Here is a 15,061-nt window from a genome sequence, read left to right as displayed (position 1 = left end):
GAGAGGCTGCAGGATTCACTCTTGAGCCTAAAGCACTGAGACTGCAGCTGCGCGCTGCCCCGCCTCCCCAGCGCCTCGCGCTCCCTGACTGGCTGGGTCCACCCCGTCACTCCGATGACGTAAAGCACACCGCTCTCTCTCTCTCTCTCTCTCTCTCTCTCCCCGCCCCCCCGCCCCCCGCCTCCTTCCTAATGCCTACCGGGAGTTGTAGTCTTTGGGCCCCGCGGGCGTCGCGCGTGCGCGGTGAAAGCCGGCCCGGGCTGCGATGAGCGGGCAGCGTGTGAGGCGGCGAGTGGAGCCGGGGCTGCGGGGTGGGTTAGGGGGAGGAGGAGGAGGAGGAGGAGGAGGAGGGGGAAGCGGCTTTCTCTGGGCGGCAGTGAGTGTCTGTCTGTGAGGGAGGGAGGGAGGGAGGGAGGCGGAGGCCACCTCTTCCCCCCCCGCCCCTCCCCCCCCCCCCCCCCCCTCCCTCCGGGTCTCAGGTTAAGGGGCTGCGGGTTTCCCAATGACTGCGTGGCTCGTCCTCCCCGTCAGCCTGTCCGCCTTCTCCATCACCGGCATATGGATCGTGTGAGTACGGGCTTTTTCCTCGCTGGCTTGCTCCGCTCTTTCCGTTTCCAGCCGCCCTGCCTGCCGTTCCACCCCCTCCCCCACCCACCAACCAACCAACCAACTGCGCTTGCTCTTCCGGCCGGCCGCCGGCGTTGACAACCCGCGGGACTGGGACTGCGCCTGCTCCTTCTCCCGGCCGCCGGCGTTGACAACCCGCGGGACTGGGACTGGGACTGCGCCTGCTCCTTCTGCTGCCGCCCGTCAACCACCCACGCCTGCTCTTGCACGGTGCCTGACACTGCGCCTGCTCCTCGTGCCGGCCGCCGGCTGAGGATGTCTGACACCCCAGGGAGCTGTCCTGTCACTTCAGCAGATGCCATTGCCCATTTCCCAGGGTTGCTTATCTGACCAATTCCAACTTCATACCTACCTAACCTGTGTCTGGATGTGGGCGTCACTGGCTGGGCCCAGCATTTATTGCCCACCCCTAATTGCCCCTTGAGAAGGTGGTGGTGAGCTGCCTCCTTGAGCCGCTGCAGTCCGTGTGGTGTAGGTACACCCACAGTGCTGTTAGGGAGGGAGTTCCAGGATTTTGTCCATGTGGTGTAGGTACACACACCGTGCTGTTAGGGAGGGAGTTCCAGGATTTTGTCCATGTGGTGTAGGTACACCCACAGTGCTGTTAGGGAGGGAGTTCCAGGATTTTGTCCATGTGGTGTAGGTACACACACCGTGCTGTTAGGGAGGGAGTCCCAGGATTTTGTCCATGTGGTGTAGGTACACCCACAGCGCTGTTAGGGAGGGAGTCCCAGGATTTTGTCCATGTGGTGTAGGTACACCCACAGTGCTGTTAGGGAGGGAGTTCCAGGATTTTGTCCATGTGGTGTAGGTACACCCACAGTGCTGTTAGGGAGGGAGTTCCAGGATTTTGTCCATGTGGTGTAGGTACACCCACAGTGCTGTTAGGGAGGGAGTTCCAGGATTTTGTCCATGTGGTGTAGGTACACACACCGTGCTGTTAGGGAGGGAGTTCCAGGATTTTGTCCATGTGGTGTAGGTACACCCACAGTGCTGTTAGGGAGGGAGTTCCAGGATTTTGTCCATGTGGTGTAGGTACACCCACAGTGCTGTTAGGGAGGGAGTTCCAGGATTTTGTCCGTGTGGTGTAGGTGCACACACCGTGCTGTTAGGGAGGGAGTTCCAGTATTTTGTCCATGTGGTGTAGGTACACCCACAGTGCTGTTAGGGAGGGAGTTCCAGGATTTTGTCCATGTGGTGTAGGTACACCCACAGTGCTGTTAGGGAGGGAGTTCCAGGATTTTGTCCATGTGGTGTAGGTACACCCACAGTGCTGTTAGGGAGGGAGTTCCAGGATTTTGTCCATGTGGTGTAGGTACACCCACAGTGCTGTTAGGGAGGGAGTTCCAGGATTTTGTCCGTGTGGTGTAGGTACACCCACAGTGCTGTTAGGGAGGGAGTTCCAGGATTTTGTCCATGTGGTGTAGGTACACCCACAGTGCTGTTAGGGAGGGAGTTCCAGGATTTTGTCCATGTGGTGTAGGTACACACACCGTGCTGTTAGGGAGGGAGTTCCAGGATTTTGTCCGTGTGGTGTAGGTGCACACACCGTGCTGTTAGGGAGGGAGTTCCAGTATTTTGTCCATGTGGTGTAGGTACACCCACAGTGCTGTTAGGGAGGGAGTTCCAGGATTTTGTCCATGTGGTGTAGGTACACACACCGTGCTGTTAGGGAGGGAGTTCCAGGATTTTGTCCATGTGGTGTAGGTACACCCACAGTGCTGTTAGGGAGGGAGTTCCAGGATTTTGTCCATGTGGTGTAGGTACACCCACAGTGCTGTTAGGGAGGGAGTTCCAGGATTTTGTCCATGTGGTGTAGGTACACCCACAGTGCTGTTAGGGAGGGAGTTCCAGGATTTTGTCCATGTGGTGTAGGTACACCCACAGTGCTGTTAGGGAGGGAGTTCCAGGATTTTGTCCCTGTGGTGTAGGTACACCCACAGTGCTGTTAGGGAGGGAGTTCCAGGATTTTGTCCATGTGGTGTAGGTACACACACCGTGCTGTTAGGGAGGGAGTTCCAGGATTTTGTCCATGTGGTGTAGGTACACACACCGTGCTGTTAGGGAGGGAGTTCCAGGATTTTGTCCATGTGGTGTAGGTACACCCACAGTGCTGTTAGGGAGGGAGTTCCAGGATTTTGTCCATGTGGTGTAGGTACACACACCGTGCTGTTAGGGAGGGAGTTCCAGGATTTTGTCCATGTGGTGTAGGTGCACACACCGTGCTGTTAGGGAGGGAGTTCCAGGATTTTGACCCAGTGACAGTGAAGGAACGGTGATATATTTCCAAGTCAGGATGGTGAGTGACTCGGAGGGGAACTTCCAGGTGGTGGTGTTCCCATGTATCTGCTGCCCTTGTCCTTCTAGGTGGTAGTGGTCATGAGTTTGGAAGGTGCTGTTGAAGGAGCCTTGGTGAGTTCCTGCAGCACATCTTGTAGACGGTACACACACTGCTGTTACCGTGCGTCAGTGGTGGAGGGAGTGAATGTTTGTAGAAGGGGTGTCAATCAAGCGGGCAGATTGCCCTGGATAGTGTCAGGCTTCTTGAGTGCTGTGGGAGCTACACTCATCCAGGCAAGTGGGGAGTATTCCATCACACTCCTGGCTTGTGCCGTGTAGATGGTGAACAGGCACTGGGTAGTCAGGAGATGAGTTACTCTTCACAGGATTCCCAGCCTCTGACCTGCTCATGTAGCCACAGTATTTATATGGCTGGTCCAGTACAGTTTCTGGTCAATGGTAACCCCCAGGATGTTGATAGTGGGGGATTCAGTGATGGTAATGCCATTGAACATCAAGGGATGATGGTTAGATTCTCTCTAGTTGGCGATGGTCATTGCCTGGTGCTTGTGTGGTATAAATGTTATTTGCCACTTGTCAGCCCAATCATGGATATTGTCCATGTCGTGCTGCATTTGGACATGGACTGCTTTAGATCTGAGGGTGAGGGTTGTTTTTGTGTTGTTGATGAAACTATGCATTTTTATTTTGCTTTCCTGATCAAGGCATTAGAATTACCCAGTTTAAAATGAGAGGTGACACTGGATCTTTAATTATTGGTGGATAATTTTTTGATACATATAAAAACAGGAGTGTGCAGTGATAGTCCTGATGCACTAGGCAGAAGTACTTTACTCTTGTGAAGTGGGACCATCAACTTTGAACAAGTTGTGCTTTATTGGAAGTATGGTTTCAGCCAGAGCAACTTAACGTCACAGAAAATAAGTGGTGGATCCACAACTGACAACTGGTTGCATTTAGTAGCCCCAAACATAGTGACAGGTAACACAGCCCAAAGCTCAAGCACTTTGTTTTAGCAGGAGACAGCTAGGGAGAGGCTGGGATTAAGAATATGGAGGTTTTGGCTAGAGCTGAAGCTGGTGGCTCTGTTTTTGCATTTTCCAGAGAAAACAATGCCAGCAGAATTACAACCTGCTTTGCTAAGCAGATTAGTGTGGTGATGAAGGAGTAACGCTAAGTACGAGGTCCTTCTCGAACTTGATAGACTTGTGAATGGTGCCTCGAAGGTGAAGGATGTAGACAGGAGGGAACAAGGGTGGAAGCTTGGGGCACCCTTGAAATGGGTGCAAGGGGTCAAGAAGACTTTTGTTGTCTACACATGGATAGGTAGGGGTTAAGAGTCATGCAGGTGATCATAGTGTGGAAATGGAGGAGAATGGAGTGGTCGATTGTATCAATGGTAGAGAGATGAGCTGCGTTAGGCGCCTCTTCCACCTGCCCATTGATCATGTGTGAACCTAGTTGGCAGGCTTAAAACCCTGCTGAATCATCTGGTCATCTAATGCCAATGCTGAATATAATTTGCTTTAATGTTCTCTCCCTTATCCTGGGTCACCTCCGCCAGTTGTACTATGATTCTGTTTATTTCTCAGGACTGCAGTGGCCTCCGTTACTACTGAAATCGCAGCTATGAGTAGAAATACAAAACAGATGATGTCCAAAAAAAGAATGTTGGAGAGATTTTGTGTCTGAGCAGCCTACAAATGGAGCTTAACAATTGTCTGCTATTTTTCTCATCAGCTGGTTCTGTCTGGTTTTTATGCCTACAGGCTTTAAGACCTGATGTTTTATATGTTGACATACATCTGACTTTTGGGAGTCTGTCACTATATACGAGTACCACCGAACCGAAGTGCTGAGAAATGTAGACTTGTGGTATCTGTTTGCTTACAGTGGTTCTCAAAGTGGGGTCCATTACGACCATACGAATTAGGAACAGGAGTGAGGCCGCTCGAGCCTGCTCCCCCATTCAATAAGATCATGCCTGATCTGGTTGTAACCTCAACTCCGCATTCCCGCCTACCCCCGATTATCTTTCATCCCCTTGCTTTATCAAGAATCTATCTACCACCTGCCTTAAAAATATTCAAGGACTCTGCTTCCTTTTGTGAGAAAGGGTAAGAAAGACTCACTACCCTCTGAGAGAAAAGAATTCTCCTCACCTCTGCCTTAAATTGGTGACCCCTTATTTTTAAACAGAGACGCCTGGTCCTAGATTCTCCCACAAGAGGAAACATCTTTTCCACATCCACCCTGTCAAGACCCCTCAGGAACTTACAAGTTTCAATCAAGTCGCCTCTCGACCGCTGCTGGTCCGTGAGGGTCCTCCAGGTGGTTTGTGGGTTGGTCCAAAATGCAAGTCGCTGACGCACAACACCGTGACTTATGTCAAATGAGAGAACAGTCCAGAATCTCCCCCACCCTCCCCCCATACCACTCACGTAACACGACCAGACTGGTTTCCGCATGCAGGACACCAGTTGTCCTGAGTGCGAGTGACAATCATGTAGTTTGATGGGCAAGATTTATGTCACTGTCCCAACACCCAGGTAGGCTTTTCAACACCTGTAGGACTGTGAAACACCAGGAACCGGCTGAACGTGGATCCTGGCGTGAGGTGGCAACTCTCCAACCTGAATGCAAATATTTGTGTCTCATTAAAAATGACACCATTCTTCCCATCGATTCTGCTGAGTCTTTTTTTGCGGTGGCAAGCAAGAGGGGGAAGGGCACAGAATTAAAGTCATTGGCAAAAGCAGTATGAGAAGAAACTTCTTCGCACAGCGAGTGGTTTAGGCCTGGATCACTTTCTGAGAGTGTGGTAGAGGCAGGTTCAATCGAGGCATTCTAATGGGAATTAGACTGTTATTTGGAAAGGACCAATGCACAGGGTTACGGGGAGAATTTGGGAGGATGGCGCTAAGGGAGTTGCTTGTTCAGAGAGCTGGTGCAGACATGATGGGCCGAATGGCCTCCTTGCCGTGCTGTAACCACTCTGTGAAAGCGGGTAAGTAGATGCATAGATCTTTTGTCTCAGTGGTCCACGGACAAAAAACATTGGAGAAACACCAACCTACAGGGTTCTCTGAAACCAAGTGGGAAAAATCCCCCCTCCCAACGGTAAGTCTGAAATTCTGTTGTCATTGGTATTTAAGTCTATAATCCAATGCAATCAGCCAAAAATGATGAGATTAGTGTAATTCTTAACAGGAATTGGCAATGTTGATCTGATTAACCAGCTTAACTGACCCACACCATTCTAAATCCACTGCGTACCCTAACTCCTGGTTCCTCCCTTTCAGATACGCAATGGCAGTGATGAACCGCCACGTCTGTCCTGTCGGGAACTGGTACGATATTTACAATTTATTTTTCCATCATCAATCTTCGTTGCAGCAGCAGTGTGAATGGTTTCTGTGCTAGGGAAGCTATTTTTTTCTTACAAAAAAACAGTCAGGCTTCCATTTCCTGGTGGAAAATACGTCAGCCTCTGCTGGGAGTAGGATAAGAACAGCTGGGAAAATGTCCTCTGCAAACTGTGTAAACGTTTAGATGTGGTGGAGTGGCAGCAAAATAATCCTCACTTGGGAAGGGGATTTGGAGTGTAATGCAATGTTTCGAGAGCCCATCTCAGAGGTTGACAGAACTTGGAGCATTGTGGCACATGGGAGTTAACAGTGATCAGCTCCTGTGTCTCTCTGATTTCTCCCACCCAACACTGGAATCAATCTTTTGGCTTGAAATCTGTTTCTGTCCTTGGCCTCCTGTAGTCTGTTTAAATATTAAATGAGCAGCAAATAACCCTCAAGGAATATCTTTAAATATTTTCTGCTTAAGTAGGTTTGGAGCTGCATCAAGTGCCTGACCCTTGTGTCTGTGTGTATACATAGTAGTGTGTAGCTTATGTATACACAATTGTGTGTGTTTTTTTTTGTCGTTCCCCATCCCTCCTTCCACTTGCGTCAAAATGGACTATCATAGCCATCAAATTGTGCCCCTAGCAAGTCAGGAGTTAGGACCTCGCTAAGTTTTTAATGTGTGGCGGTGGTGTGTTACAGATCACTCAGAGTCAGAGTTGCTGTGGCAACATGCACATTTTATCTGCATCTTGTAGCGTGGAGCTGTGGATAGTGATGGTAGTGGCTGGCCAGGAATCTCTCCCACTCTTTCCCGCATGCCTTTGTTGGAAGGATTTACTGGTTGACACTCAACCTGTTTGGCCCCATTATGAACGCACCTTCCTTGGCCATCAAGCCCAGAATGGGAACGAGGACCCGGAGCTTCTGGCTCACAGGCAGGGTCGCTATCGCTGCTGGGCCGCAAAACCTCCTTTTAATATTTGTGTTTGTGTGCACATATTGCAATCCTGTGATAACTGGCTCAGCAAGGAGTTGATTCAATGTAATATTTTTGCCACATTGATATGATCCGGACTGGTAGCTGGTGTTTAATTCCTGCCCTTGTTAATAAGCTGTTTACTGGTTGTCCTGAGTAGAACTTCCTTGCACTTGGCTCCTATGATTAACCAGGGGTCAGAACAACTTTCTTCCAAGGGCTCTTTTTTGAGATTTTCTCAGGGGCTACTTCTTGGTTTTCTGGGTTCCTGTTTTACTCTCACTAATTCCTTTATCAGGCGTTGCAGTCACGCTTTACCTTCTGTATATGTGTTGAATTTTCTTTTCAGGGTTTGCTTCTTTAGATAGACAAGGTAGCAAGAAAATACCAATGGGAACAACTCTATAATGTATTGCAAGTCATCCAATTTCAAGCCAAGGATTAATGGGATCAAAATAGTGTGCTAACCATGTGTCAGTGCTAGATTTAAAAAAAAACTTATTTTGCAATGTAACAGCTTTATTTGGCAATAGTGGTTCAAACAAAACCGGAACAGAGAAAAGATATGGAAAAGGGGTAATGGTTTTGATCAAAATTGAAGCTTCCATTATAGCCAAAAGTAGCAAATACTTATCGATAGAATATATCTATATATGTTATTAATAATATATATTATTTACTCATGAAAATGTTATGTTCACAATAAACTGTTTGTAAGATCAAAAAATAAACATGGTTTGCTCACATTTTTATGTCTATCAATCATTTTCTCAGTGTCTGTCATTACATCTCTTCTTGTCATCATCAATGAGCTAAGGTTGCCTACCCTGCCTTCTGAAAGGTCTCTGTTCATTACCTAAATACAATTCCCAGTTTACAATCATATTCTAAGATCTGATTAATCTCAAATTCCAACTATTTGATGCAAGGACACCGAAATCAGACAGGCATTAGCAGTTTCGGTAAGTTAATATAAGACCAAATGAATCGGAATGGTTGATCATTTCTCTTCCCATTGCTCACTGCATTCCCAGCCTCCACCCTCCACCACACAAAATTAAGCTGTGTCGGACCTTCTCTCTGCTGGCTGCTGCCCCTGTTCATTTTTGGTGCTGGCGACTCCTCCAGACCTGCTCCTGGCCTCGTTTGAGTTTCCAGCCCCCTCCATCCTTTTCCTTTTCTGTTATTTTTTTTCTAGGCCTCATCACAAAGAACGTGAAAAATTCCAGCTGGATGAATCCTCACCTACGATAATTGTTGCAGCTCCTCCAGTAACCGGTTCCCTACTTCCCGCCCTTGCTGCTTCTCCAATCATAGATTCTGGAAGAGCAGCAAGGGCTGGAAGGGAGGGAACCTGTCTTTGGAGGAGTTGGCGCAGCCGGCATGGGGGAGACAGAATCTGTGATTGGAGGAGCTGGAGCATGGGGGAGACAGAATCTGTGATTGGAGGAGCTGGAGCATGGGGGAGACAGAATCTGTGATTGGAGGAGCTGGAGCATGGGGGAGACAGAATCTGTGATTGGAGGAGCTGGAGCATGGGGGAGACAGAATCTGTGATTGGAGGAGTTAGATCCATGGGGGAGACAGGATCTGTGATTGGAGGAGCTGGAGCATGGGGGAGACAGAATCTGTGATTGGAGGAGCTGGAGCATGGGGGAGACAGAATCTGTGATTGGAGGAGCTGGAGCATGGGGGAGACAAAATCTGTGATTGGAGGAGCTGGAGCATGGGGGAGACAAAATCTGTGATTGGAGGAGCTGGAGCATGGGGGAGACAGAATCTGTGATTGGAGGAGCTGGAGCATGGGGGAGACAGAATCTGTGATTGGAGGAGCTGGAGCATGGGGGAGACAGAATCTGTGATTGGAGGAGCTGGAGCATGGGGGAGACAGAATCTGTGATTGGAGGAGTTAGATCCATGAGGGAGACAGAATCTGTGATTGGAGGAGCTGGAGCATGGGGGAGACAGAATCTGTGATTGGAGGAGCTGGAGCATGGGGGAGACAGAATCTGTGATTGGAGGAGCTGGAGCATGGGGAGACAGAATCTGTGATTGGAGGAGCTGGAGCATGGGGGAGACAGAATCTGTGATTGGAGGAGCTGGAGCATGGGAGAGACAGAATCTGTGATTGGAGGAGCTGGAGCATGGGGGAGACAGAATCTGGGATTGGAGGAGCTGGAGCATGGGGGAGACAGAATCTGTGATTGGAGGAGCTGGAGCATGGGGGAGACAGAATCTGTGATTGGAGGAGCTGGAGCATGGGGGAGACAGAATCTGTGATTGGAGGAGCTGGAGTATGGGGGAGACAGAATCTGTGATTGGAGGAGCTGGAGCATGGGGGAGACAGAATCTGTGATTGGAGGAGCTGGAGCATGGGGGAGACAGAATCTGTGATTGGAGGAGCTGGAGCATGGGGGAGACAGAATCTGTGATTGGAGGAGCTGGAGCATGGGGGAGACAGAATCTGTGATTGGAGGAGCTGGAGCATGGGGGAGACAGAATCTGTGATTGGAGGAGTTAGATCCATGGGGGAGACAGGATCTGTGATTGGAGGAGCTGGAGCATGGGGGAGACAGAATCTGTGATTGGAGGAGCTGGAGCATGGGAGAGACAAAATCTGTGATTGGAGGAGCTGGAGTATGGGGGAGACAGAATCTGTGATTGGAGGAGCTGGAGCATGGGGGAGACAGAATCTGTGATTGGAGGAGCTGGAGTATGGGAGAGACAGAATCTGTGATTGGAAGAGCAGCTTCTCACAGATGCTGTTTCCCATGTTCGCTTGTTGCTCTGCCAATCAAACTGCATGCTCTCTTCCCAATCCATGTGTCCCTTCAATTGTTGGGCCCCAGATAATATATGGAATTATTGTATGGGGGAAAGTGCCCTTTCTTGAATTTGTCTGCTAACCGTTCCCCCCCGCCATTCCGAGTATTTCCCAGCCCTGTGACAGACCCTTGCTTTTAGGGCATTATTCTGGGTGTTACAGCCCACACACATTGATTGCAGATTCGGTGCCCTCGAAAACGAAAGCGCACAGTTTCCACACGAGAATGATTTGAAGCTAGTTTGCTGCTGACGAGCTCTCTCTTTTATTCCCAAGGTTATATAACGAGTCCTGCTCCGAGGACACCTCTAAGCATGGCTATCCGAAAAGCTGCTGCACAGTTCAGGATATCCCATTGGTCAGGTAGGGGAGACTTTTTAATCGATTTGGCTGCATGCACCCAATAGTCGTCTGACCCATGGAGCAAAAAATTATGCAGCATGTCCATTGATGCAGCAAAACAAGAAGACTGGTCAATAGCTCAAGTCAGGCCTTTCATTGGTTCTTTTCAATAAGGACCTAAATTGAATGATTTCTGCCTAAATTATAAACTAGTCCTTGTCAGGCTAATTTTAATCTGCCATCTGTTTTCAGCATTGTCCTGAATTCCAGCAACATTTGTACTGATTTCTGCTTTCCAGCTTCCCTTGTTTGATTTGACCTTTACCATGTGCGTGTATGGTTTCTTTTTATTTCAGAAAAGTTTGGGTGGTAACGTGGTGATAGTATTACCGGGCAAATAATCCAGAAGCTCTGGGGACGCAAGTTCAAATCCGACCAGGGCAGCGGGGGGAACTTACATTCAATTAATTAATAAATCTCATAAGGTGCTAACGATTTTGAAACTACTGGATTAAAAACCCACCTGGTTCACTACCCTCTCTCAGGGAAGGAAATCTGCCATCCTTGACCGGTCTGGCCTACATGTGACTCCAGACCCACAGCAATGTAGTTGACTCTTAACTGAAATGGCCACCCAGTTGTATCAAACTGTCACAGAATAAGCACCGTGGTTGGACCTATACCACGTGGACCAGAGTAATTCCAGAAGGGTGGGGGGGGGCTCAACATCGCCTTCTCGAGAGCAATTCTGGGAGAAAAGGGATTTGCAATGGCTAGGCAGCAAGTAAAACCACAACACAACAACTTGACTGCATTGAGCAATGCAGTAAAGCAATGACTCCATCGAAACTTCAGCTCCAGTAGGTTCACTTGGCCCATTTCCAATAATATATTATAAAAGCAAAGTACTTCAGGTGCTGGAAATCTGAAATAGAAATGGAAAATACTGGAATTACTTAGCAACTGGCAGCATCTGTGAACTGCTACAGAGTTAACTCTGTTTCTCTCTCCGCAGATGCTGACAAACTGGCTGGGTACTTCCAGATTTTCTGCTTTTATTCCGGGATATATTTTTCACTAACCTCCAATCGCACTCGTGAACGCCTCTGCTTAGTTTTGGTGAAATGGAGGGAGAGTGAGTCACCTTGAGATGAGAGAAAGCAAGAAGTGAGGACAGCACAGTTATAATTTGCTGCTCATTCACTGAGTAAAGGAGGGATCTGGAGCCAGTCTTTCCTTAATATAGGCTTTTTCACAAAACCTAGAGAACACACACACACATGCATACACACACCCCCCCTACCCCAGCACCACCTTATTCCACCTACTAAAATGTACCACCTCACTTTAACTATGTTGAAAATCATTTGCCAGTTGCACATCTATGCTGCATGTTTATTAATGTATTTTGTTGCCTCTTCTGTGTCAATTGCACACTCCAATGTTCACCTTATCAGCATATTTAGCCCTTGTTTTCTGTTTTGTAGCCAAATTTGCTGTCCATTCTGCTACTTGTCCCCTAACTCCACAAGTCTGACCTTGGTCACTAGTCTGCTATAAGTCTAAAGTATGCAGTACTTTATCCAAGGATTTTTAAAAATGCAAATATATTATGTCCACTGCAGTATTTCTATCCATCGTTTCTGTCCATTCTTGAAAGAATTCAGTAGTTGGTCAAGCACGGCCTTCCATTTTGAAATCTGTACTGATTTCTCAGTTATATTTTGGGTTTCTAGATGTTTTTCTGTTGCATCTATGAGTAAGGATTCCATTATTTTTCCTGCCACTGTCATTAAGGCAATTGGTCATAGTTGTTCCATATAAATAGGAGTTATCTCCTATTTTAAATATAGCAATCATTATAGCTGGTCACTAGTCCTCTGGCAGTCGTCCCTAACTCACTGTGTAAAAACAATCTTCATTTTCTTCTCCCTGCATTTTTTTGCCAGTTATCTTAAATTTGTCCTCTAGTTACTAATCCTCCTGCCAGAGGAAACTGTTTTCTCCCAAAAAATAATCAGTAAAGGTTAAATTGGAGTTACATTTTTATTCCTAAAATGTTGGAAAAACATTGCTAAATTCTGTAGCACTAGACCGTACCAGCTGATAATACTTATAAACTGCTTCCTTCCCCACTTTCAAACATATTTGCATTCATATTTGAGTTCTCTTGCAGCACCTCCATGAGTTACATGTACATTTATTGAATTATACGCACAGCTATATAAATACTGTGGCTATAGGAGCAGGTCAGAAGCTGGGAATTCTGCAGCAAGTAATTCACCTCCTGGCTCCCCAAAGGGTAAGATAATCACTGGGCATATAATAGGAAGGTAAATAATTGGCACACACAAGGCAACAGATCCAAGAAGAGGACCCTATTAGCCAATTCCCCTCCCTACCCCTCCCTTTTCTTTTACATCTCTACTGGATAACCTTGCCCCAGGAAGATTGAACTAAGCTTAATTTTGACAATTCTGCGGTCAAAAAGTCCAGTGATACTCAATTCTAATCTCTTGTGTGTAAAATGGCCCATTTGTTAAGGCTGTTAGATAGGTTGCAGCCCCTGGGGAACTGTAACCCAGCCGGATAAGTGCCTTCAGGAGCGGAGAATACTGGGGAGCAGCTATCGAATCAAACCTCTTTACTAACTTGCTTTTAATATTTCCTCGACAGTAAATGTGGCTCGTACCCTCCTGAAAGCTGCTTCTTCAGTTTAATTGGCAATGTGGGGGCTTTTATGGGTAAGTCATCCACTGATTCATTACTGGAAGTAGCAACTGGACTGTAGGATTACTTCACAAGAGGCATAAACCTTTATTGCTTCCGTTCGGAATCAGTTATTCCTGCCACTTTTGTGTAAAAGCAGCACGGCTGTAGTTTAAAAGTCGGCCTCTTGCTAAGCTGTCTTGGTGCTTTTGAATACTGGCCAGTAATTTCACCGTAGAATGAGGTGTATTGTCAAACATTCTGCCCCAGTCCAGAACAAAACCCAATGGTAGCAGCTTCAATAACACTTAATCTGAAGTGGAATAGGTAAGCACAGATCGAGTTTGGGAGATTTCCTCATCTGTGTCCCTTAGTACCACATGCACAGTGCACCGAGCCATTAGAGCGAGAGGGTGAGGAGGAGCAACAACCTTGAATGGCTACGTTGGTAACACACTATGTAATATATACCTAAATAACACAGCAGATCTCTGGTCTGAATCCTGTGCTTCAAGGAATTACATCACAGAAACAGCCATTTGGTTCCATGCTGGTTCCTCCCACTCAAACTACCTCTTTCTACCTTGCGGCCATATCCCTATATTCTCTTCTCCCTCATGAATGCATCCTGTTAAGTGTGACAATCTGCTTTAACCACCCTATGTGGCAACAAGTTCCTCATTCCCACCTTACACTATGTAAGGAAATACCTCTGATTTGTTGGATCAGATCTGTTTGTAACTGTGTTATATTAGTCCCCTCTTATACTGGACACCCATGAGCGGAAACAGTGCTGAGTTTCGTGTTTTCAGACAGGGCCATGTTGGAGGTGCTTTCCACTGAGACTTCCTCTGGAAGGTGACAAGCCTCAAATCTGAAAGGTTCTTCCTCGTTTTAGAATCCCATCTTGGCCTTGCCCTTCATTTCTATACCTTTCAGCTCTACTAACCACCTGAGCTCTTTCTTTCTTTGACAATAGCTTCATTGCACTCTCCCCATTGCCTTCTCTCTCCCCTGCCACATCATTTCACTATTGCCTGCAGTCCCTACAGCTGTCTAGACTCTAAGCTCTAGAATTTCCTGCCTCATACCCTCTACCTCGTCACCTCCCATTTCTCATTTAAGACCCTCCTTTAAAACTCACCTCTTTCACCAGTTTAGATATTCCCCTGCTAATAACTCATTCAATGGCTCTGTGTCTGTTTTTGTCAGATTATGTCTTTGTGAAGCACCTTGGCTCAAATTTGTTGAAAGTACTATATAAATACGGTTGTAGTTGATCTGGGTATTGGTGTCAGGTAGTGTGCTCACCTCATGGTTACCATTCAATGTCCAGTCTAAGTAAAGAATTCACACTTGGATAAGTTGTAGAAAGCACCCATAAAACTACCTCAGCATTTGTCTCTGTCATCAACAGGAATGAGAAAATGTCGACAGGAAATACTACTGCTTGCTTTGGCAGCATTGCTATATTTTATTCTTCATTCCTTCGTCATCAGCTCAACTTCATTTTTTATGATCTTTAAATATAGTCACAAATATTCCATATTTGTAACAAAATTAAGAAGTGTTGTTAGGAGTAGAGTACAGGAAATTTCACTCCTTATTTAACCCCGTGCTGTACCTGCCCTGGGAGTGTTTGATGGGGACAGTGCAGAGGGAGCTTTACTCTGTATCTAACCCCGTGCTGTACCTGCCCTGGGAGTGTTTGATGGGGACAGTGTAGAGGGAGCTTTACTCTGTATCTAACCCCGTGCTGTACCTGCCCTGGGAGTGTTTGATGGGGACAGTGTAGAGGGAGCTTTACTCTGTATCTAACCCCATGCTGTACCTGCCCTGGGAGTGTTTGATGGGGACAGTGCAGAGGGAGATTTACTCTGTATCTAACCCCGTGCTGTACCTGCCCTGGGAGTGTTTGATGGG

At 47.3% G+C, this 15,061-nt stretch overlaps 1 protein-coding gene across 1 annotated transcript in view; it reads left to right on the top strand.

Moving 5' to 3' along the window:
- Positions 1-468: 468 nt before the first annotated feature.
- The window catches only part of LOC121289860 (transmembrane protein 150A-like), a 42,024-nt gene continuing 27,431 nt past the window's right edge, over positions 469-15,061 (top strand). The window contains exons 1-4 of the mRNA XM_041209767.1: positions 469-567; positions 6,231-6,278; positions 10,364-10,450; positions 13,106-13,173. Coding sequence (XP_041065701.1) covers positions 503-567; positions 6,231-6,278; positions 10,364-10,450; positions 13,106-13,173 — 268 coding nt within the window. The 5' untranslated portion in view covers positions 469-502. The remainder of the gene's footprint in view (positions 568-6,230; positions 6,279-10,363; positions 10,451-13,105; positions 13,174-15,061) is intronic.

Source organism: Carcharodon carcharias, chromosome 17, assembly GCF_017639515.1.
Source record: "Carcharodon carcharias isolate sCarCar2 chromosome 17, sCarCar2.pri, whole genome shotgun sequence".
Taxonomy (NCBI): Eukaryota; Metazoa; Chordata; class Chondrichthyes; order Lamniformes; family Lamnidae; genus Carcharodon; species Carcharodon carcharias.
This window is presented reverse-complemented; position numbering and strand designations above follow the sequence as displayed.